The sequence below is a fragment of the Marmota flaviventris genome, chromosome 2 (assembly GCF_047511675.1).
Source record: "Marmota flaviventris isolate mMarFla1 chromosome 2, mMarFla1.hap1, whole genome shotgun sequence".
Taxonomy (NCBI): domain Eukaryota; kingdom Metazoa; phylum Chordata; class Mammalia; order Rodentia; family Sciuridae; genus Marmota; species Marmota flaviventris.
Window position 1 is genome coordinate 114,626,158 of NC_092499.1, and position 21,435 is coordinate 114,647,592.

Consider the following 21,435-nt stretch of genomic DNA (forward strand, 5'->3'; position numbering starts at 1 on the left):
ATGTCCGTTCCTTCTTCACTTCCTGCCTCCAGTCTGCTCAGGATTTAGAAGGTCGTGGCCAGCTTGGTTTGGAGACCGTAACTGTGTCCTGGACTGAACTGGCCACATCAGGAACAGAAGCCATGGATCCCTGCTGTGGCAGCAACAGGCTTTGAAGCAGGAGCCCACATCCTCATTTGACAGATGAGGACTCTGATTCTCAGAAAAGTCAGGAACTCTCCCAAGTCCCCTAGCTGGTGGTAGAGCAGGCACTAAACTGTCTTCCTTCTTTTCCCCTCCCAGGAAACCACTGCTGTCTTTCCCCTCTCCCTGAGTAGGGGCCAGTGGACAGGGACATTGGTGTCATGATCCCTTTGTAGGCACTCTGCTTTGCCCAGAACATTGCCAGGCACATTCAGATGTTTGCCTCTGTATCAGAATCTTCCCTTCCAGACTCCCTCCGTCAAGCCCCAGAACAAAGAACCAATGCGCCTCGGTTACCTCAGCCTCTTACCTATCCCTGTCCCGAGAGAAAGTCAAGGCTCTGGGCTTTGAAGATGGCCCTGAGCCCTGGCTCTGTGCCACCCTCAGGCCTCAAGCTTGGCAGTGACCACCTCATATCCCCACAGGTGTTCTACTGGACCCACCTGTCCTACCTGCCCCTGTGGATCCTTCTCATCCTGCATGGGCCTAACTTCTGGAAGTGGCTTCTGGTCCCCGGCATCTTGTTCCTCCTAGAGAAGGCCATGGGGCTGATCAAATCCCGCATGGCACCCCTGAGTATTGTGGAAGTCAACCTCCTCCCCTCCAAGGTGCAAGGGGGGGGCGCTTTCCTCTAACCCTGAGTGGCGGGTGATAGGGCAGAGTGCTGGGCACCTTGTTAGACCCCAAAGAAATACACATTGGTACAACTGCAGCCCGGGGTAATGGAGGAAACCCACACCATGCGAGACCCGGCCCAGCCTTTCAGGTATGACCCTTTAGGAAGAGGAATGATGGGACAGACAGCAAAAGGCCAGGACAAGGGAGAAAATCCCAATTCAGCTCCATAAGAATATATTAAGTGGCTGCAAGGTTGCAGGCCTGTGATAAGTCACACAGACACCGCCTGCTCTCTAAGGAGTCAACCCTTTGACATAGAGCAGAGCTGTATTGGAGAGAGAAGCAGAGTGTAAGGAAGTACTAAATCCCTGTCTTTGGGAGGTCAGAGAAGCCTTCAATCAATCAATCAATCAATAAAAGAGGTGATGCCACCTCAGTGTTTTGAGGGTTGGATAAGAATTTTCTAGCTATGAAAGTTGGGAAAGGGTATTGGTAAGAGAAAGAATAGCTCAGAAAAGGCCCCGGGGCTGTGAAGGGTCACGCTGTACTTGAGGGACCTCTAGGAATTTGACATGGCTGGAACCAAGGGAGAAGCTGGAGAGGTGGGCAGGGTGTGGCCATGAAAGACCTCTGAGGCTTGGACCCTGCCCTGCAGGCCGCTGGAACCCCTGCACTTGTAGGAGGAGATGGTGGTGAAGTGGGGCAAACATGAACAATTCATACTCTAGCTAGATTTCTTTATTTGCTCTGAGGAAAGTGTCTCGGAGAAGAGCCATTGGGAAGTGCTAGCAAATACGAAGCCCATAGCTTGTGAGGCCTTGACCCTGAGGCAGTAGCCATGGGATGGCGGGGCACCTACCACAGAAAACTCAAGAGTAGCGCTGCATTTTGGGGTGAGTGAGGAAGGAGCCAAGGCCGCCTCCCAGGTGTCAGAGTGGCACCATTGACAGAGAAAAAAGAGGCAGTGCTGGGCGGGTCAGCTCTGGGCAGCTGCAGTTTGAGGACTCAGGATGCGGAACGATGAAGCACCCTGTGTGACCAGGCACTGGAGACAGACAGCCTCTGGTGGAGTTATATCCCACTGCCCCCTGCCTGGTGGCCTTGGGCAAGTTATTTAAACTCTCGGAGCCTCAGCTTCTTGTCCCTAAAGTGGGAAAGACGAGTATTTATATCAGAAGATTGCTGTGGGGCCTCGCACTCTTGCTCACTGTGCTCCTCACAGCTCTGGTACATAGTAAGTGCCCAATAAACTAGAGCTAGTGTCCAGGAGGATGCTGTCGCTCAAGGAGAGAAGCCCATTGCAGTGGGATGCCAGCCAGGTGCTAACAGGAAGTGCTATGGAAGTCTCAAGCCCAGGAGGGAGAAGTGGGGTTAAAAACCCTTTAGCGCAGCGCCACTGTCCTTCCCCTAAGTCTCACCCATCCCTAGGCTAGCAGGCTGGCTTCAAGGTGAGTCCCACTTAAAGGCAGAGACAGTGTCACCATTGGAGGAAGGGGTGGCCCAGGCTCTGCCCTCTCGCTCTGATGCCCCTGGCAGCTCCAGGTTAGAGAGGATGACCTGGCCTCCTTCTTCTTTCTCAGGTCACTCATCTCATCATCCAGCGGCCCCCTCTCTTCCACTATAGGCCTGGGGACTACTTGTACTTGAACATCCCCACCATCGCTCGCTATGAGTGGCACCCCTTCACCATCAGCAGTGCTCCTGAGCAGAAAGGTACGGCAGCGCCCACCACTCACCACACATGCCCAGTGCCTGCCGTGGGCCTGCTGCAGCCGGGGGGCTCGGAACATGGTGCTGACCCACGTTGAGACAGAAAGTTGTCCTGAAAATTGTCCTCAGCTCCCTCGGAAATGGGGAAGACATGAAAACTGCCCGAGTGGGGTGGCAAGGGCTATAGCAGCTGCCCCAGAAGGTTCTGCAGGGGCCAGCTTGGTGGGATAAGTGGGGAGGCTTCTCAGACTTAAAAGATTAATAGGAGTTTAGTAGATAGGAGAGGAGGTGTGGGAAGAGGCAGAGGGGCCAGCACAAGCAAAAAGAGGAAGACCAGGGAACATGGGTCCTGTGATGGGCAGGGAGTAGGGAGGTGATAACCCAGTTATCGGTGAGTCCTGCTCCCCACACGTTGAAGTTTGAACATTAGAGAAGCACACCAAGGCAAGACATAAAGCAGGGCTTATTTTTAAAGGGATTACATAGACTTCTCCCGGGAGGGAGAAGGGGGCCATGGCTGGTATCCTGGTATCCCAAGAAGTGAGGTGTTCTGCCCTGTTTATGTCCCAGGCTTCCTTTGCTCTCCTGCCCTCTTCCCCTTATCTTTCTCCTTCCTGCCTACTGTGGCTAGGCCCTGGAATGCTGGTGGGCTGGCCAAAAGGTGGGAAACAGGTGGGCTGAGCGGGGAAGGCAGGACGGAGCAGCCCAGGACACATTAATTAACCACCTTAAGCTCCCTGTAGGAGGGGCAATTCCTGGGACAGGTTACCCTGGCAACAGGCTGGAGCAGGGGCAGGTTTTGATAAGGGTGGAGGAGGGGCTCTGAAGGAATTAACGTTTCAGTCCCTCAGGGGACAGTCTCCAACTTGCCAGACTCACTCAAAATTGGCCTCCTTGATCAGACCTGACTCGATTTACCTATCTATACTGACTGCCTGTTCAATTCTGGCTTCAGAAGGAGGGATGGGTGGGGAGAGAAAGAGAGGCAATGTGGCCCGCAAAGCAAATTAGAGCCAAGATGGGACCAAGGAAAACGTTGAATGCAGAGTTGGAATTGGGATAGATGATTCAGGCAGTTGAGAGCCGTAGATGGTTCTTAAGCATGGGAATAGCTGGCTCAGAGGAGAACGAGGCATTTTCAAGGGGGGTGGGTTTCCACACTCCCACCTGGACATGAGCATTATAGAGACCTAAGGCAGCTGAAGCCCTTGCATTCTTCTTCCCTAACCCTGAACTTCCATTTCTTTCTGGGTCCCCAGCACCCATAGGACTGCTCAGTTGTCCTCCTTTTACCCAGCTGTCCTCTGTCTCGCACCCATGCACATGCTTCCTTCAGGTCCTAGGCTGTTCTTGGGGCCAGCCCCTGACCCCTTCTCTCCTGGCCAGCCAGCAATTAGCCTTCCCACCACAGGTGGTTCCTCCAGCAGGCAAGGGTAGCTTGCACGGCTCCTCCTGCCAGGGAAGATCTTGGGTGACTCGTCACAGCAGAGCCTTGCTTGGCTAAATGAGGGGTAAAGGGCACCAGGGCTTCTCTCACTCACACCACTAGAAGCTTGAGCTCCTAATGCCTCCCAGGATGCCTCCCACCCCCGCCAGCAGAGCCTCTGGCCCAGTTGCTACAGCTCAGGTGCAGACCCAAGGCCAGGGTTCCCCACGTAGAGCTGCACAGTCTCCACCCTGGAATCACCTGGGTTGTGACTATGGGACAAAGGCAGGCTCGGGGTTGGAGAGGACATGCCATTTTCTTCCCATATTTCTCTTTTTCTGCTTTGTTAAAAATAAATGTGCATACTCTCAGAAAATTCAGACAATAGAGAAATATGTAGAGAGGAAAATTAAAATCCCTCAACTAATTTTTTCCAAAGAAAAATTAGTGCCAGTCCTCTGGTGAACAGGCTTCCAGGTCTCTCTATTCCAACACAGATAATCAGATTCAAGACTGTTTTGCGTACCTAGGGTCACACACCCATGGCTTTGCAGCCCATTTTCACTCAGTGGGCAGGATGTCCTGAAGGTCTTTGCATGTTGGGGAATGTAGAGCTTTTCCCTCTTGTGGCCACATGGTATTCTGGGGTTGGATACCAAGATGTTTATCTTATGAACATGTCAAGTATTTGACCAGTTCTTTTTTAAAAATTTTTTAGGTGTTAATGAACCTTTATTTTATTCGTTTATTTATATGTTTTGCTGAGAATTGAACCCAGTGCCTCACACATACCAGGCAAGTGCTCTACCACCGAGCCACAACCCAGTCCTTTGACCAGCTTTTTTTTATTGCTTTTTTTTTTAAAAAATACATGACAGCAGAATGCATCACAATTCTTATTACACATATAGAACACAATTTTTCATATCTCTGTATATAAGGTATGTTCACACCAATTCGTGTCTTCATACATGTACTTTGGATAATGATGTCCATCACATTCCACCATCATTGCTAACCCCCTCCCACTTCCCTTCCCCTCCCACCCCTCTGCCCTATCTAGAGTTTGTCTATTCCTCTCATGCTCCCTCTCCCTACCCCACTATGAGTCAGTCACCTTATATCAGAGAAAACATTCGCCATTTTTTTTTAATTGGCTAACTTCACTTAGCATTGTCTTCTCCAACTGCATTCAAATGCCATGATTTTATTCTCTTTTGTTGCTGAATAATATTCCATTGTGTACTTATGCCACATTTTTTAATCCATTTTTTAAAGAGAGAGAGAGAGAATTTTTTAATATTTATTTTTTACTTTTTGGTGGACACAACATCTTTATTTTATTTTTTATGTGGTGCTGAGGATCGAACCCAGCGTGCGCGCATGTCAGGTGAGCGCGCTACTGCTTGAGCCACATCCCCAGCCCCAAATCCATTTTTTAAATCCCACATGATGAGGATTAGAGCTTACTTTTTCTTCTATTAGACAGAGTCTCTGATTTAATTCCTAGATCCTTGATCCTCTTTGAGTTGAGTTTTATGCATGCTGAGAGATAGGGGTTTAATTTCATCTACTGAAGGGCATCTAGGTTGGTTCCACAGTTTAGCTATTGTGAATTGTGCTGCTATAAACATTGATGTGGCCGTGTCCCTGTAGTATGCTGTTTTTAAATCCTTTGGGTATAGACTGAGGAGAGGATAGCTGGGTCAAATGGTGGTTCTATTCCAAGTTTTCCAAGGAATCTCCATACGGCTTTCCATATTGGCTGCACCAATTTGCAGTCCTGCCAGCAATGTATGAGTGTACCTTTTTCCCCACATCCTTGCCAACACTTATGGTTGTTTGTCTTCATAATAGCTGCCATTCTGACTGGAGTGAGATGGTATCTTAGAGTAGTTTTGATTTGCATTTCTCTAATTGCTAGAGATGATGAACATTTTTTTTCTTATATTTGTTGATTGATTGAATATCCTCTTCTGAGAAGTGTCTGTTCAGGTCCTTGGCCCATTTACTGATTGGGTTATTTGGTTTTTTTGGTGTTTAGCTTTTTGAGCTCTTTATATACCCTAGAGATTAGAGCTCTATCTGATGTGTGAGGGGTAAAAATTTACTCCCAAGATGTAGGCTCTCTATTCACCTCATAGATTGTTTCTTTTGCTGAGAAGAAACTTTTTAGTTTGAGTCCATCCCATTCATTGATTCTTGGTTTTAATTCTTGTGCTATAGGAGTCTTATCAAGGAGGTTGGAGCCTAATCCCACATGATGAAGATTGGAACCTACTTTTTCTTCTATTAGACGCAGAGTCTCTGGTTTAATTCCTAGGTCCTTGATCCACTTTGAGTTGAGTTTTGTGCATGGTGAGAGATAGGGGTTTAATATCATTTTGTTGCATATGGATTTCCAGTTTTCCCAGCACCATTTGTTGAAGAGACTATCTTTTCTCCAATTCATGTTTTTGGTGCCTTTGTATGATATAAGATAATTGTGATTTTTAGGGTTAATCTCTGTTCTGAAATATTGGTCTACCAGTCTGTTTTGGTGCCAATACCATGCTGTTTTTGGTACTATTGCTCTGTAGTATAGTTTAAAGTCTGGTATAGTGATGCCACCTGCTTCACTCTTCACTAAGGATTGTTTTAGCTATTCTGGTTCTCTTATTTTCCCAGATGAATATCATGACTGCTTTTTCTATTTATATGAGGAATGCCATTGGGATTTTGAATGGAATTGCATTAAATATGTATAGTGCTTTTGGTAATATGGTCATTTTAATAATATTAATTCTGCATATCCAAGAGCAAGGTAGATCTTTCCATCTTCTAAGGTCTTCTTTGATTTCTTTCTTTAGGGTCCTGTAGTTTTCATTATATAGATCTGTCACCTCATTTATTAAGTTGATTCCCAACTATTTTTTTTGAGGCTATTGTAAATGGGGTAGTTTTCCTCATTTTCCTCTCAGAGGATTTGTCACTGATATTCAGAAATGCCTTTGATTTATGGGTGTTGATTTTATAACCTACTACTTTGCTGAATTCATTTACTAGTTCTAGAAGTTTTCTGGTGGAGCTTTTTGGGTCTTCTAGTTTTAGAATCATATCATCAGCAAATAATGCTAATTTAAGTTCTTTTCCTATACATATCCCTTTAATTTCTTTCGTCTAATTACTCTGGCCAGTGTTTCAAGAACTATGTTAAATAGAAGTGGTGAAAGAGGGCATGCCTGTCTTGTTCCAGTTTTTAGAGGGAATGTCTTCAATTTTTCTCCATTTAGAATGATGTTGGCCCCGGGGCTTAGTGTAGATAGCCTTTACGATGTTGAGCTATGTTTCTGTTATCCTTAGTTTTTCTAGTGTTTTGAACATGAAGGGGTCCTGTATTTTGTCAAATGCTTTTTCTTCATTTATTAAGATGATAATATTATTCTTATCTTTGAGTCTATTGATGTGATGAATTATGTTTATTGATTTCCTTATGTTGAACAAACCTTGCATCCCTGGGATGAATCTCACTTAATCATGGCGCACAATCTTTTTTATATGTTTTTGTATTCAATTTGCCAGAATTTTATTGAGAATTTTTGCATCTATGTTCATTACAGATATTGGTCTAAAGTTTTCTTTCTTTGATGTCTTTGCCTGGTTTTGGAATCAGGGTAATATTGGCCTCATAGAATGAGTTTGGAAGTGCTGCCTCTTTTTTCTATTTCCTGAAATAAATTGAAGAGTATTGGTATTAGTTCTTCTTTAAAGGTCTTATAGAACTCAGCTGTGTATCCATCTGGTCCTGGGTTTTTCTTGGTTGGTAGGCTTCTGATGGCGTCTTCTATTTCATCACTTGATATTGGTCTGTTTAAATTGTATATCTCTTCCTGATTCATCTGGGCAAGTTGTATGACTTAAGAAATTTGTTGATGCCTTCAATATCTTCTATTTTATTGGAGTATAAATTTTCATAATAATATCTAATTATCCTCTGTATTTGTGTAGTGTCTGTTGTGATATTACCTTTTTCATCACATATGCTGGTAATTTGATTTTCTCTCTCTCCTTCTCTTCATTAGCGTAGCTAAGGGTCTGTCAATTTTATTTATTTTTTCAAAGAACCAACTTTTTGTTTTGTCAATTTTTTCAATTGTTTCTTTTGTTTTGATTTCATTGATTTCAGCTCTAATTTTAATTATTTCTTGCCTTCTACTGCTTTTGCTGTTGATTTGTTCTTCTTTTTCTAGGGCTTTGAGATGTAAAGTGAGGTCATTTATTTATTGACTTTTTCTTCTTTTAAGGAATGAACTCCATGCAATGAACTTTCCTCTTAGAACTGCTTTTGTAGTGTCCCAGAGATTTTTGATATGTTGTGTCTATGTTCTCATTTCCTCTAAGAATTTTTTAATCTCCTCTTTGATGTCTTTTGTAACCCATTGTTCATTCAGTAGCATATTGTTTAGTCTCCAGGAGTTGGAGTAATTTTAATTTTTTTTGTCGATGATTTCCAATTTCATTCCATTATGATCTGATAAAATACATGGTAGTATCTCTACTTTTTTTGTATTTGCTAAGAGTTGCTTTGTGGAATAGTGTATGGTCTATTTTAGAGAAGGATCCATGTGCTGCTGAGAAGAAAGTGTATCTGCTCGATGCAGGTTGAAATATTCTATATATGTCAGTTAAGTCTAAGTTATTGATTGTATCATTGAGTTTTATAGTTTCTTTATTCAACTTTTGTTTCAAAGATTTATCCAGTGGTGAGAGAGGTGTGTTAAAGTCACCCAAGATTATTGTGTTGTGATCAATTTGACTCTTGAACTTGAGAAGAATTTGTTTGATGAACATAGTTGAACCATTGTTTGGGGCATATATATTTATGATTGTTATGTCTTATTGGTGTATAGTTCCCTTGAGCAGTATGTAATGTCTGTCTTTATCCCTTTTGATTAACTTTGTCTTGAAGTCTACTTTATTTGATACAAGGATAGAAACCCCTGCTTGCTTCTGCAGTCCATGAGGGTGGTATGATTTTTCCCAATCTTTCACCTTCAGTCTGTGTATGTCTTTTCTTTTTTTTTTGTTTCAACATTTATTTATTTATTTATTTATTTTTCGGCGGACACAACATCCTTGTTTGTATGTGGTGCTGAGGATCGAACCCTGGGCCACACGCATGCCAGGCAAGCGCCCTACCGCTTGAGCCACATCCCCAGCCCTGTATGTCTTTTCTTATCAGATGAATCTCCTGGATGCAAAATGTTGTTGGGTCTTTTTTTTTTTTAATTCAATCTGCTAACCTATGTCTTTTGATTGGTGAGTTTAAGCTATTAACATTCAGGGTTACTATTGAGACATGGTTTGTATTCCCAGCCATATTTGTTTATTTTTGTTATTTAACTTGACTTGATTTTCTTCTTTGATTAGTTTTTCCTTTAGGGTACTACCTTCTTCTGCTGATTTTCATTGTTGTTTTTTGTTTCCTCTTCATGGAATATTTTTCCAAGGATGTTTTGTAGTGTCAATTTTCTAGCTATAAATTCTTCTAACTTTTGTTTATCATGGAAGGTTTTTATTTCATCTTCAAATCTAAAGCTTAATTTTGCTGGATACAAGATTTCTTTCAGAACTTGATTTATGTTGTTCCAGGGTCTTCTAGCTTTCAGGGTCTGTGATGAAAAATCTGCCATTATCCTAATTGGTTTTCCCCTATATGTAATCTTATTCCTTTCTCTAGTGGCTTTTAAAATTTTCTCCTTATTCTGTATGTTGGGCATTTTCATTATAATGTGCCTTGGTGTGGATCTGTTGTGATTTTGTACATTTGGCATACAATAGGCTTCTTGAATTTGGATTTCCAATTCATTCTTCATGTTTGGAAAGTTTTCTGATATTATGTCCTTGAATAGATTGTTCATTCCTTTGGTTTGGACCTCTATGCCTTCCTCTATCCCAATAACTCTTAAATTTGGTCTTTTTATGCTCTCCAATATTTCTTGAATGTTCTGTTCATGTGGTCTATGTTCTTTTCAAGATTATATATTTTGTCTTCATTGTCTGATGTCCTGTCTTCCAAGTGGTCTACTCTGTTGGTGACGTTTTCATTTGAGCTTTTAATTTGGTTTATTATTTCTTTCATTTCAAGAATTTCTGTTTTTTTAAAATACATATTTAGTTGTAGTTAGACACAATACCTTTATTTTAGTTATTTATTTTCTTTATGTGGTGCTGAGGATTGAACCCAGTGCCTCGCACATGCTAGGCAAGTGCTCTACCACTGAGCCACAACCCCAACCCTCTGTTTTTTTTTTTTTTTTTGTTGTTGTTGTTGTTTTAAGAACCTCTATCTCCCTGTTGAGGTGATCTTTTGCTTCTTGAATTTGTTTATTTATGTAGCTCCTTGTTGAAATGATTCTTTCACTGCTTGTATTTGCTCTCTTATATCTTCCTTGAGTTTACAGAACATTTTAACCATGTACATCCTAAACTCCTTCTCTGTCCTTTCTCCTGCTGTGGCTACCAATGATTCTAATGATGTGGTGTCTTCATTTGTTTGAGGGTACTTTCTTCCCTTGTCTTTTCATGTTGCTCATTGTCTTCCTTTCCAGCTCTGTGGGTCTTGATTGTTATTGTGTTTTACCCTATAGGTTTGAAGTGCTCTTGTAGGGTTCCAAGACCTCACTTTTGTGGGGAAGGACAATGTTAACAGATCCCAATATCAACAATATACCACCTTTGAACAATTTGTTGTTATTAAGACATTTATAGTTTAGTCTCAATGTACAGAAATGTTGGATTCAATTATTATCTAAAATACAATCAGTAGTTTTGTAAAAAGGTTTACAGTTTCTTACGGTGGACAATAAACTGGGGGTGGGGCGTAGGACGTTATGCTGAGGAGGTAGGATGTGAGGATTTAGAGTTAATATATCTTAGGAAGTGTGAAGGAGAAATCTAGTGAAGAGGGTTAGTAGCAAGAGAATAGACAGGAAGTAATTTAGGGTAGGAAAGTACGTGGGATGACAGTAGAGTACATAAAACAAACACATGTATTTAGAAATACAGATGTCAAAACAGTAAAATTTGGAGGGGGAAAGAAAAATGAAAGAATAAAAAGGAAAAGAAAAAAAAGGGCATATACAACAGCTCTATATTATATTATTCAAATGACTCAGACCTCAAAGACCTAGTTCATGCAAACTTCTTGGTTTCACATATGTTAAGGATGTAAGGGCCGGAGGATGGAGGGATAGAAGAGAAAAAACAAACAAACAAACAAAAAACTCAAAGGAAGAAACCAGGGTTGTAGCTAGCTTTAGAGATCCGTATCTTTCCCTGCTTCTCTCCCCATTCAATAGGTGGGGTCCTCTGTTGTAAGCTGGTGTCTCTGCCATCCAGATGGTGGAGGTAACCAGGGTGGGAAAACTGGTCCTGGCGCAGGGTACCTGGATGTGGGGAGTGGCATCCGCCAGTCCCTGCAGGGAGACTGCACCTCACGGGTCTCTTTTTGGGACCACTCATATGACTTGAGCCCCGGTACTATCTCCTTCTCTTGCCTGGAGATTTCCCAGTTCCTGGTCTGTTAGGCTCCAGACTTTAGCCCTCTCTCCCTCTCCTCTAGCCGTTCCCAATTGAGGAAACTCTCACCCCGGGGATCCCATGGGCAGCTCCCTGGTTGCACCGCACACCTGTGTTGGGCAGCTACTGTGTTAGATTACCGCCGCTAGAGACGGGGAAGGTTGGAAACCTGGTACCTGGCCCCTGGAGATCCGATCTGGAAACTGCCCCCAGCTAATATGGCTGGAATGTTGAGCCAAGGTGGCGTAGGTCTGTTTTCAGTGCCTGGGTGTTGGGAGTCCGGCGATGGTGTTGTGCTGTGGTAGGCAGCAGCTGAGTGACCTGTGTGGGAGCAGAAGTCTTGGCGATCTGCAGATGTGTTGATAGGTGATTCTGCTAAGGTGCTCGAGGAGCCTTGTGTGGGCTAGAACTTCCAACTTTGGGTCCTGCTCCAACCAGGCGTCCTACTGGAACTCTGAGGTCCAGAGCCCTGCAGGGTCACAGCGCTGGTGATTTCTGCGGAGAGCAGCTGGATAGGGGTCCTCTAACACTCTCAGAGACGGAGTATTCTGACTAGGTGAGATCTGCAGGTGCAGAGGCGAGGGGCACAGGGCGGCTCACTCCCTTCCCTCCGCCATATTCCTACCGACCCTGTCCCTTGACCAGTTCTTGCAAGGTTTTTATCAGGGGCTCAGCCTGGAATCTGCCCATCTCTTGAGTCCTGAGATGGGACTTCCTGTCTATTCTCATCCTCCTGCCAGGAGCCCAGTGAGTCTGCTGGAACTGGTACACAGGCCAGCTTTGATGCAGAGCTGGCTGACCTGCCTCAGGGGTGGGACAGTCAGGGAGGAAACAGCAGAGAGGCAAGGGAACAGGGCTATAGGCCCAAAGTTCAGGGACTCCTCACCTCTCTCCGCTTCTATAAAATACAGTCAAACCAGGTTATATTGCTATTCATGAACTCGGACTGGGAACAAAGGAGATGTTTTTATTTTCACTAACCTTGAACTGAAATGGAGCATCTTCTGCAATTACATATGCAGTCACACTAACAATACTTGTATTTTATTTTTTCAAGATAAAAGCCAGATTTTTTTTCTATCATATACAGTTGCTGCTACCTCAGGATGTCATTTATCTCCTCATTACTTCAGTGATCAGTAGTTCCTGGTGGATTACCTGTCATGTTTGATCTAAGAGCACATACATTCTTAAATCACAATTGTTTTAATTTTGATGTCTCGTTATAATTGTTTTCATCTGTAATTTCTTTTTTTTATTTCAAAGTTATCACAAGTGGTACACTTTTTTAAAAATTTTTTATTTATGTATTTAAAAGCCTTATTCTGAGAGGGAGGCTATCCATTACCTTCACAGGACTGTTAAAAGAGTCTATAGTTTAAAAAAGTAAAAAATAAAAAGCAACAGGGCAAGATCAGAGTAGATCTCTCAGGTGGCTGTTGCTCTGAAATGGTAGGTTCATTTTGGCACCCCCAGCAGAGGGTTATGCCACCCTATAACACCTTAGCACCAGTCATTCATAGTCATTCACTGTTTAGTACCTTAATAAGCACCTGCTACCCCTCAGGCCTGGTTGCAGTGAAAGCAGTTGCTCCTACTATGAACTGAGCACCTACCTGTACAGTAACGGTGTGGGGAGATCCCCATATTGGCGAGACCCTGACCGGATGAATGAGGCGGAAGCCCTACCCTTAGGGGGTTGCTGGGGGCACCCTCACCCCTCCCCTGTTAGGGGAGACAGAGCGCCAATTGAGCTTGGTTAATTGCATCAAGAAGGATCAAAGGCTGCACTAGAGAGGTCAAAGATCCAAGTCCAGTGCTGTGGCTGCTAGTTTGGTCCTGAGGAAGGACATTCAAACTGGGACTCAGACCACTGAGGCCCAGTGGCAATGCTTCCAGCGAGACAAGCCCTGCTCCCTTCTGGAGGCCAGCACAGACACCTCCCTCTCTCCCTCAGACACCATCGAGCTCCACATCCGGTCCCAAGGCCAGTGGACAAACAGACTGTATGAGTCTTTCAAGGTGTCAGACCCCGTGGGCTATGATTCCAAGAGGCTGTCAAGGAGCTTGAGGATGAGAAGGAGTCAGAGGAGACCCCAGGTAGGTGGCTGCAAGGGCCCTCTATGGAGGCAGACCCTGGGGACCAAGTCACTTTCTTCCTGGTCAGCGGGAGCAGCTGTTGTGCACACAGTCTGGACGGCAGCATTAGTGGGCTAGGCAATGGCTGACTGTGTGGTCCAAGAGCCTCTTCGAAGCCTGACCACCTCAGATCCTTCCATCCTGATTTCCTGCACTAGAAAAGGTGGGGAGCAGTGGAAGGAGTGGGGTAACTGAGACCAGAAACATTCTGACCTCCAAGTCTCTTGGACAGTACTCTCTAACTTTGTCTTGTCTGTCAACCTAACTGAGCCTGTTATTTTTCTTTGAAATGGAGATAGTTTTCCTCCATGGCTCACCCTTCTCATCTTATCCCATTAAGCACTGACCCAAAGAATGCAGATGGAGTATTGAGGGAAATGGCAGCATGGTCCAGGTGGGCCCCTGGGTCATCATTACCATCAGCAGTAACAACACTGTTACCTCTGGAGCCTTGATGAAGCCCATAAAGCTGCCAGGTGGCTAGTGCCAGGGAGGGTTTGGAGAAACAGAGTCTGTGCACAGTGGCCCACATGCCTGTCATCCCAGGGACTTGGGAGCCTGAGGCGGGAGGATGGCAAGTTCAAGGCCAGCCTGGGCAACATAGTTAGACCCTGTCTCAAAATAAAAAATGAAATGACCTGGGGGATGTTGCTCAACAATTGAGTCTCCTGGATTCAATCCCTAGTACTGGGGGTGGGGGGAGAGAGGAATGGGGACGGATCAGAGCAGCTCCCCAAGAAATAAGGATAGACCAGGAAGCTGAGGGTAGCTGAACACGAGACTCCGCCTCTTGGTCTGGAGACTAGTTAATATGTGAGAACCCTGCTGAAGGTCAAAGGAGGAGGACTCACTGACCCCCGCAAGTCCCAGCGCTGCCTTCAACATGGGTGCTGGGGGAGTGGGGGCACCAGGTAGAATCCTGTCTGGCCAGAGGAGAGGATCATTCCAGAATGGTGCCAAAAGCAAAACTGTGGGATGTGGAGGAAAATGTAGGAAAAAGAAAAGTTCTCTTCCAGTAATCAGAGGAAACTTCCTGAAGGAAGAAGCTGACTTGCAAACCGGATGAGCCATGGCACACTGGGAACCAGCAGGAAGACACACTGCGGGTTGTTTCCGTGGGACCTCAGACCCTGCTGCCACAGAATAAATTGGCACAGTCTTTCTGGCAGGCAGTCTGGCCATATGTGTCAGCATTTTAAATATGCACACCCACTGGCCCAGCAATTCCATTTTTAGAGATTTATGCTAAAAAGCTAATTGGACAGGTGCACAAAAAGCCCTATTCATTTCTTTAGCAAATATTTACTGAGCGCAGCACCTACTGTTCTCCAGGTTCTGTTCTAGATGCTAGAGATATGTCGGTAGGCAAAAGAGACAGCACTGCTGAACTTCTGGTGCAGAGGCATTCGTTGAACAGATGAAATGCACATGTAACACGTCAGGCGACAACAAATGCTATGCAGAGAAGTAAACTAGGGTCTAGGGATAATGACAGGAAATGTGCTATTCCACATCGCATGGTCGCTCATGATAATGAGAAAATGAAGACAGTCAGAAGGCCCAGCAACAGAAGGCAGCCAGAGAAATTACTGATCACCCTCATAATGGAATAGTAAGTTGTCTAAGAAAGATTATGGAAATTTCAACTTGTTAGTATGGAAAGCTAGAAGTGGGAAAAACAGATTGCAAAGCAGGATGCTCCATTGGTATAAAATAAGTGTGTGTGTGCGTGTGTGTGCAGGTGTGTGTCTGTGTGTGTGTGGATATGTGTGCCCATACACATGTGTATGTTAGAAAAAAGTGTCCAGGGTCTAGGGTTGTGGCTCAGCGATAGAGCACTTGCCTAGCACATGCAAGGCCCTGGGTTCGATCCTCAGCACCACATAAAAATAATAAATAAAATAAAGGTATTGTGTCCAACTACAACTAAAAAATATTTTTTTTAAAGAAAAGAGTGTCTAAAGAGCAGAGAAAATGTTTATGGTAGCTGTCATCCTGTACTTTTTCATTTTATTGTTTAATTATTTCTATAATATGTGATGTTTTTACAACTAACAGGAATTGACTCTGTAATATTAAAGCAATTTCTGTTTTGAAACAAAACAGGATTTGCAACCACAGCCCAGCCACTCCTGTACCTCAGCACAGGATGCTGAGTCCTCCAGCAAGAATGTTGCTATGGAACTGATGTCCTACAGGACGGAGGAACCACAGTGCCAGGGGGAAAAAGACCAGGACCCCATAAAGGCTGAGGAAGGGACCCCAGCATGGTGGGGAGCCTCTTCTCAGGGCGGGGACCTGGTAAGGCCGGGGAAGTGGAGGCTGACATGTCTGCCCAGGGGTGCTGGGTCTTGGCCTGGCATCCTTGGCTTCAGTTCAAGCCCACTCTCAGGCAGGACCCACATGGAGTGGGGTTTCTGCAGCCAACCATCTGCCTCCACCCTTGTAACTGTTGCCATATTCACAGCTCATTAGCAATATTTTCTACTTAATATTCTCTTACATCACCACAGTACTCTAAACTGTATTTAAAAAGACTCCTTAGATTGCTATCTTTAATGGAAAATCAGTATTGTGTGCCATAAACATGCTAACTCTAAAGTAAAAACAATGAAAACATGGTATTAAATTCTTCTAGATGTTTCTGCCTGTTGAGGCTCCGCCCACAGGCCTGCTCCCTGCAGGTACACACTCCCTTTCTCACTTTCACTCTCCCTCTCCCCTTCTCACTTTGTTAAAAGAAAACAGAGAGGGGTCGGGGAGAGGTCTATCAGCACTCTCTAAGAAATTAGTCTTAAGGAGCTGTTAAAGATGTGTTAGCCAGAATTGAAGTCTTTCTCTTTGCTATCAGAAGGATTAGAGAAAATTGAAAGGGGAGCAGCCCTCTCCCAGGTACCTCCTAAACCCCCACAAGCAGTTTATGTCCAACACTAAGCAGTCCCCACCCCAAGATGAAGAAGCAGCATGGTGTAATGTGACATAGGATGGGTCACAGGAGACCCAGTCTCTATGTGGAACTCTGGGGAACTGGGCAGTCCTTTCCACACCCTCAGCCTCAACTCCTCTGAGGGAGGTATCACAGGCTCCTGCAGCCTGTTCTGCATTCTGCTTCCTCCCCTTCTAGAAGCAAGGGTGTTGACCTGTATGTGTGTCTGGCCGTCTACCTTTGCTCAGGTCTGGAGTAGTCAGGCACTGCAGGCAGAGCCGGACCCCACCCAGAGGGCCGGCACCAGCCCCAGGGCAGAGCCCCAGGCCCTCGGTACCTTTCTTTCTTGAAGCACCTGGGCAAAGCCTCAAAGAGGAGATGTGACTTCAAATGAGCTGGACATGGACCAAGGCACAGGGATTTGACAGCAAGGGAAGAGCAAAGGGGCTCTAGGCAGAGGGAAAAAAACATTCCATCCCAGACCTGAGAACATGCAGCTAAAGGTGTGATTGAGTCTTCCCCAGCCTTGCTCTGGAGCTGACTCACACTGAATCCTACAAGTTGATGGTTAAATTTCCCATTTCGTGAGCTAGCTATTAAACACGGTCATATGTTGGGAGCTATGATGGCAGTGCAGTTGTCCCTCAGTGTCCAAGGGGGATTGGTTCCAGGACCCTCCTGGGTACTAAAATCTGCTGAAGCCCATAAATAAAATCATGTGGACTTTGCAACCTATGTATATCTTCCCATATACTTTAAATGGACATTTACATATGTTAATAGTTGTTATACTATATTGTTTAGGGAATAATAACAAGAAAAAATTCTATACATGCTTACTACAGGCACAATTTCCCCCTAAATATTATCAATCTACAGTGGGCTGAATCTGTGTCTGTAGAACCTGTGGATACGGAGGGCCAATGGTATTTAGGCCACAGAAATGGACATATGCTAATCTCTTGGTGATTGAGATCCCCCCTGCCCCCCACCAGGAGCCAGTTTACCAGCACACTGCTGATATTCCTCCTTAAAAAGGATCCAGGATCCTGAAATGGTTTGGACAGTAAAAGCAATTCCCTTTCAATACAGTTGCTCAGACTGGCAAGGGCTTGCAAGCTTCTAAGAAATGCCCAGCGCTGTCCTTCCCAGACTCAGCTTTCTGCTCTACTCCCTGCAGGCTTCTGAGATGTCCTCTGAGAACCATCGATTCTGCAACATCAAGGTAAGAGGCTCCAGGAAATGGCTGTGGTGGAGACCTCCTTCCCCCTCTGAGGAAATGCCTCTTTGCCTTTGTGAGGAGGTTACTTTGGCTCTTGATCCTTCTATTCCTCTAATCCCCGGGGCTGACTTCCAGGTATCCAGACTATTTAACCAAACCCTCCTCCTGTCCTTAAACCCACGGGTGCCCTGCCTTGCCTGTTTCTTCTCCAGGATCAGGGATGGTGTGTGGCGGGGAGGGCCCTGTGCACTCTCTCCCTGCCTCCCTGGCACCCACAACACACACCCTGGAAGTGACGGAGGCTCAGCAGGGATGCTGGTTGGTCACCAGCTCTGCATCCTAACATTCTAGGGCTTTCTCCAGAAGTGTGCTGAGAGCTCAGCCTGTGGAAAGAGGGCTGGAGTAGGAGCCGCTTAGACCTGGCCTCGAGCCTAGGAGATGATTGACTGCCTGTGTATAAAAGGGTGCCGAGGCCCTGGGGACCTTCCTCCACTCGGGGGAGTGCAGCTCTCCCCACAGTCCTCATTCCTCTCACCCCCTGTGACAGTGCTACATCGATGGCCCTTATGGAACCTCCACCCGCAGGATCTTTGCCTCGGAGCACGCCGTGCTCATTGGGGCAGGTATCGGCATCACCCCCTTTGCCTCCATCCTGCAGAGCATCATGCACAGGTGAGTGCACAGAGCATGGCCCCACCCACATCCTGGGCCTGTCCTGACAGCGGCCCCCCTCGATGCTCCCACTTTCTAACCCCTCCTTTCACCTCTCCCCCTCCCCTCTTCTCTTCCCTCTCCTCCTTGTCCTCTGCCTTATTTTGTGTCTCATCTCCTCTTCCTCATAGGGTGGGCTCTGCCACCCCATCCTTACTTCCTACCTTCTACACTATTCTCTGGGGTCCTGAAAAGTCTCAATTACCCCCCAAATTAAAAACCCCCTCCTCCTGCTTCCCCTCAGGCACCAAAAGAGAAAGCACGTTTGCCCCAGCTGCCAGCACTCCTGGATGGAGGGCCTCCAGGACCACGACATGAAGCTGCACAAGGTGGGTGCCACCTCCCGCAGGCAGACCTCCGGACCTTCTCCCCAACACCTCCCGGAGCAGGAGCCAGTGCTCCCGTGCAGAGACAGGAAGGGATACCCTACCTCTCCTCTGCTGGGACCCCCTTGTTCCTTCCAAGTTGTTCTTTCTCTTTCTTTTCCTCCAAAATGCCAGCTCTCCTGGTCCCTCCTAAATGTCTAGGCCTCTGCCATCAACATTCTTGTCACTTCTGAGAGCCCGCTGGGCCCTGAAAAGAAGCACCTTCAGGGACCCAGCTCCAAGCCTCATGCTTACCATCCATGACCCAATGGTGGTTTCAGAGATGAAAACATGTTTGCCTTTTGGAAAGTCATTATTGTGCACAGGGAACTAAACAGTAATTTTGCATAGCTGTCTTTCCCGAGCTGATATCTCAGAACACTGCTTACAAAGACAAATTCTAGCTTTGGAGTCAGGAACCTGGGTCCTGGTCATGCTGTTCTGGAAACTGGGCGAGTCTCTTTACTTCTGTGTGTCTGTCTTCCCCTCTGACCATGTGTAGACACTGGGGGTCCTCAGGGCCCAGGGACCACAAATGTGAGCACGCTGTCAATGAGGGAGACCCTCCTCTGAGCCGAAGCCCCTCTCTCTAGGTGGATTTCATCTGGATCAACCGAGACCAGAGGTCTTTTGAGTGGTTTGTGAGCCTGCTGACCAAACTGGAGATGGACCAGGCCCAGGAGACACAAGATGGTAGGAGAGGGACAGGTCCTGCAGCCTGTGGGGAGGGACTGGGGAGTCAAGGTCTCTTTTTAAAAAATAATCTATTGAGGTAAAGTTCACATACCATAAAATGAACCATTTTAATATGAACTCAGTGTCTTTTAAAAAAGTGTTTGTTCCATTTCTATGAAAGATGGGGAAGGTCCACTATAATTTAATATTTTGTAAAGTTTTTTTTTTAAAGCAAAAAAAAAAAAAGAAAATGAGCCAGGCACAGTGGTGCACACCTGTAATCCCAATGGCTCAGGAGGCTGAAGCAGGAGAATCACAAGTTCAAAGCGACTTAGCTAAGCCCTAAACAACTCAGTGAGACCCTGTCTCTAAATAAAATACAAAAAAGGGCTGGGGATGTGGCCCAGTGGTTAAGCACCCCTGAGTTCAATCCCTGTACCAAAAAAAAGAAAAAAAAAGGGAGGGGAATCACTCATAATTCCATCCATGGTCCAGATTACTCTAAACATATTAAAGAATTTTTTCCAAGTTCTTCTTTTCTTCTTCACATTTTATAAAAATGTATATTCTTTATTTTCATAACTGCTCTTTTTTATGGTATCTTTTAGATCTCCAGGCCCCACCTTGACCTTCTAGTTCAGCTCTCCTGAAGGCAGAGCTCAGCAGGGATGCACATTCCATCATGCTTCTAAGAAGAAGCATGATGGAATTGTTTTTTAGATTGTTTTTTGAGGCATCATTTACATACAACAAAATTAGAAAAATCTTTTGTACAATAAATACAATGACATTTTAACATATGCATGCAGTGTGTTACCACCACTACAACCAAATTATGGAACATTTTCATTACCCAAAAGGTTTCCCCATCTCCATCCCATGTTGGCAGTCAACATCTTCCCCTGACCGTTAGCCCTGGCAATAACCGATTTGCTTTCTATCACGACAATCTGGCCTTTTCTAGATTTCATATGCATGGAATCATATGAATGTCCACTTCTTCTACTTATCATAGCACCTTGGGAATTATCCTCATTGTTGCAGGTATCCATAAACAGTTGAATTCATTTTTATTGCTGAATAGTATTCCATTTTACAAATATGCTACAATTTGTCTTTCCTTTCACTAGTTGATGGACAGTAGAGTTATTTCCATTTTTTTATTGACACAAGTTTTTGTATGGACCTTTATCCATATGTCTGTCAGGTAAATATTTAGGAGCGGGTTTGTTGAGTATTGTGGTAAATATTAAGTTCAATAGTGTAAATATCGCTGAACTACTTTTCCAAAGCAATTATTCCATTCTACATTTTCGTCAGAAGTGAACGAGAGTTCCTGGTGCTCCATACCTTCATCAGCCTTTTTTGTTTCAGCCATTCTAGTGGATGTGAGTGATCTCCTAATGTGCTCTGAACTGCATTTTCCTAGTGACTAGTGATGCTGAATATCTTCTTGTGGGCTTGTTATTACATGTTCTTTGTGTTTTTTTTTATTGGTGTGTAATAATTGCACATAAAAGAGGGATTCTTTGTGACATATTTGTACACATACAGAAGTTTTTGGCTTATTTCATTTCCCAGTACTCTCCTTTTTCTTTCCCTTCTTACTCCCCTCAATTCCCTTCTATTTGACCGGTCTCCTTTCTATTTTTGTGAAATCCCTTTTTTTTAATCCCTCTTTTTTCTCTAGCTGTTACATGTTCTTTGCGAGGTGTCTGTTCAAGTATTTTGCCCAGTTTTAAATCCAGATGTTTGTCTTCTTTTTACTTAGTTGTCAGCACTCTTTATATATTCTGGAAACAAATCCATTATTAGCTGGCTATTTTACAAAACGTTGTCTTTTCATTGTCTTAAACTGTCTTTTGAAGAACAAAGGTTTTACTTTTTTTAATATCTTTAT

At 44.8% G+C, this 21,435-nt stretch overlaps 1 protein-coding gene across 1 annotated transcript in view; it reads left to right on the forward strand.

Annotated features, from left to right (window-relative positions):
* Positions 1 to 21,435, forward strand: part of Nox5 (NADPH oxidase 5) — a 51,265-nt gene that overhangs the window by 12,946 nt on the left and 16,884 nt on the right. The window contains exons 8-14 of the mRNA XM_027926147.3: positions 609 to 791; positions 2,382 to 2,514; positions 13,455 to 13,597; positions 17,743 to 17,787; positions 18,332 to 18,456; positions 18,740 to 18,824; positions 19,454 to 19,553. Coding sequence (XP_027781948.2) covers positions 609 to 791; positions 2,382 to 2,514; positions 13,455 to 13,597; positions 17,743 to 17,787; positions 18,332 to 18,456; positions 18,740 to 18,824; positions 19,454 to 19,553 — 814 coding nt within the window. The remainder of the gene's footprint in view (positions 1 to 608; positions 792 to 2,381; positions 2,515 to 13,454; positions 13,598 to 17,742; positions 17,788 to 18,331; positions 18,457 to 18,739; positions 18,825 to 19,453; positions 19,554 to 21,435) is intronic.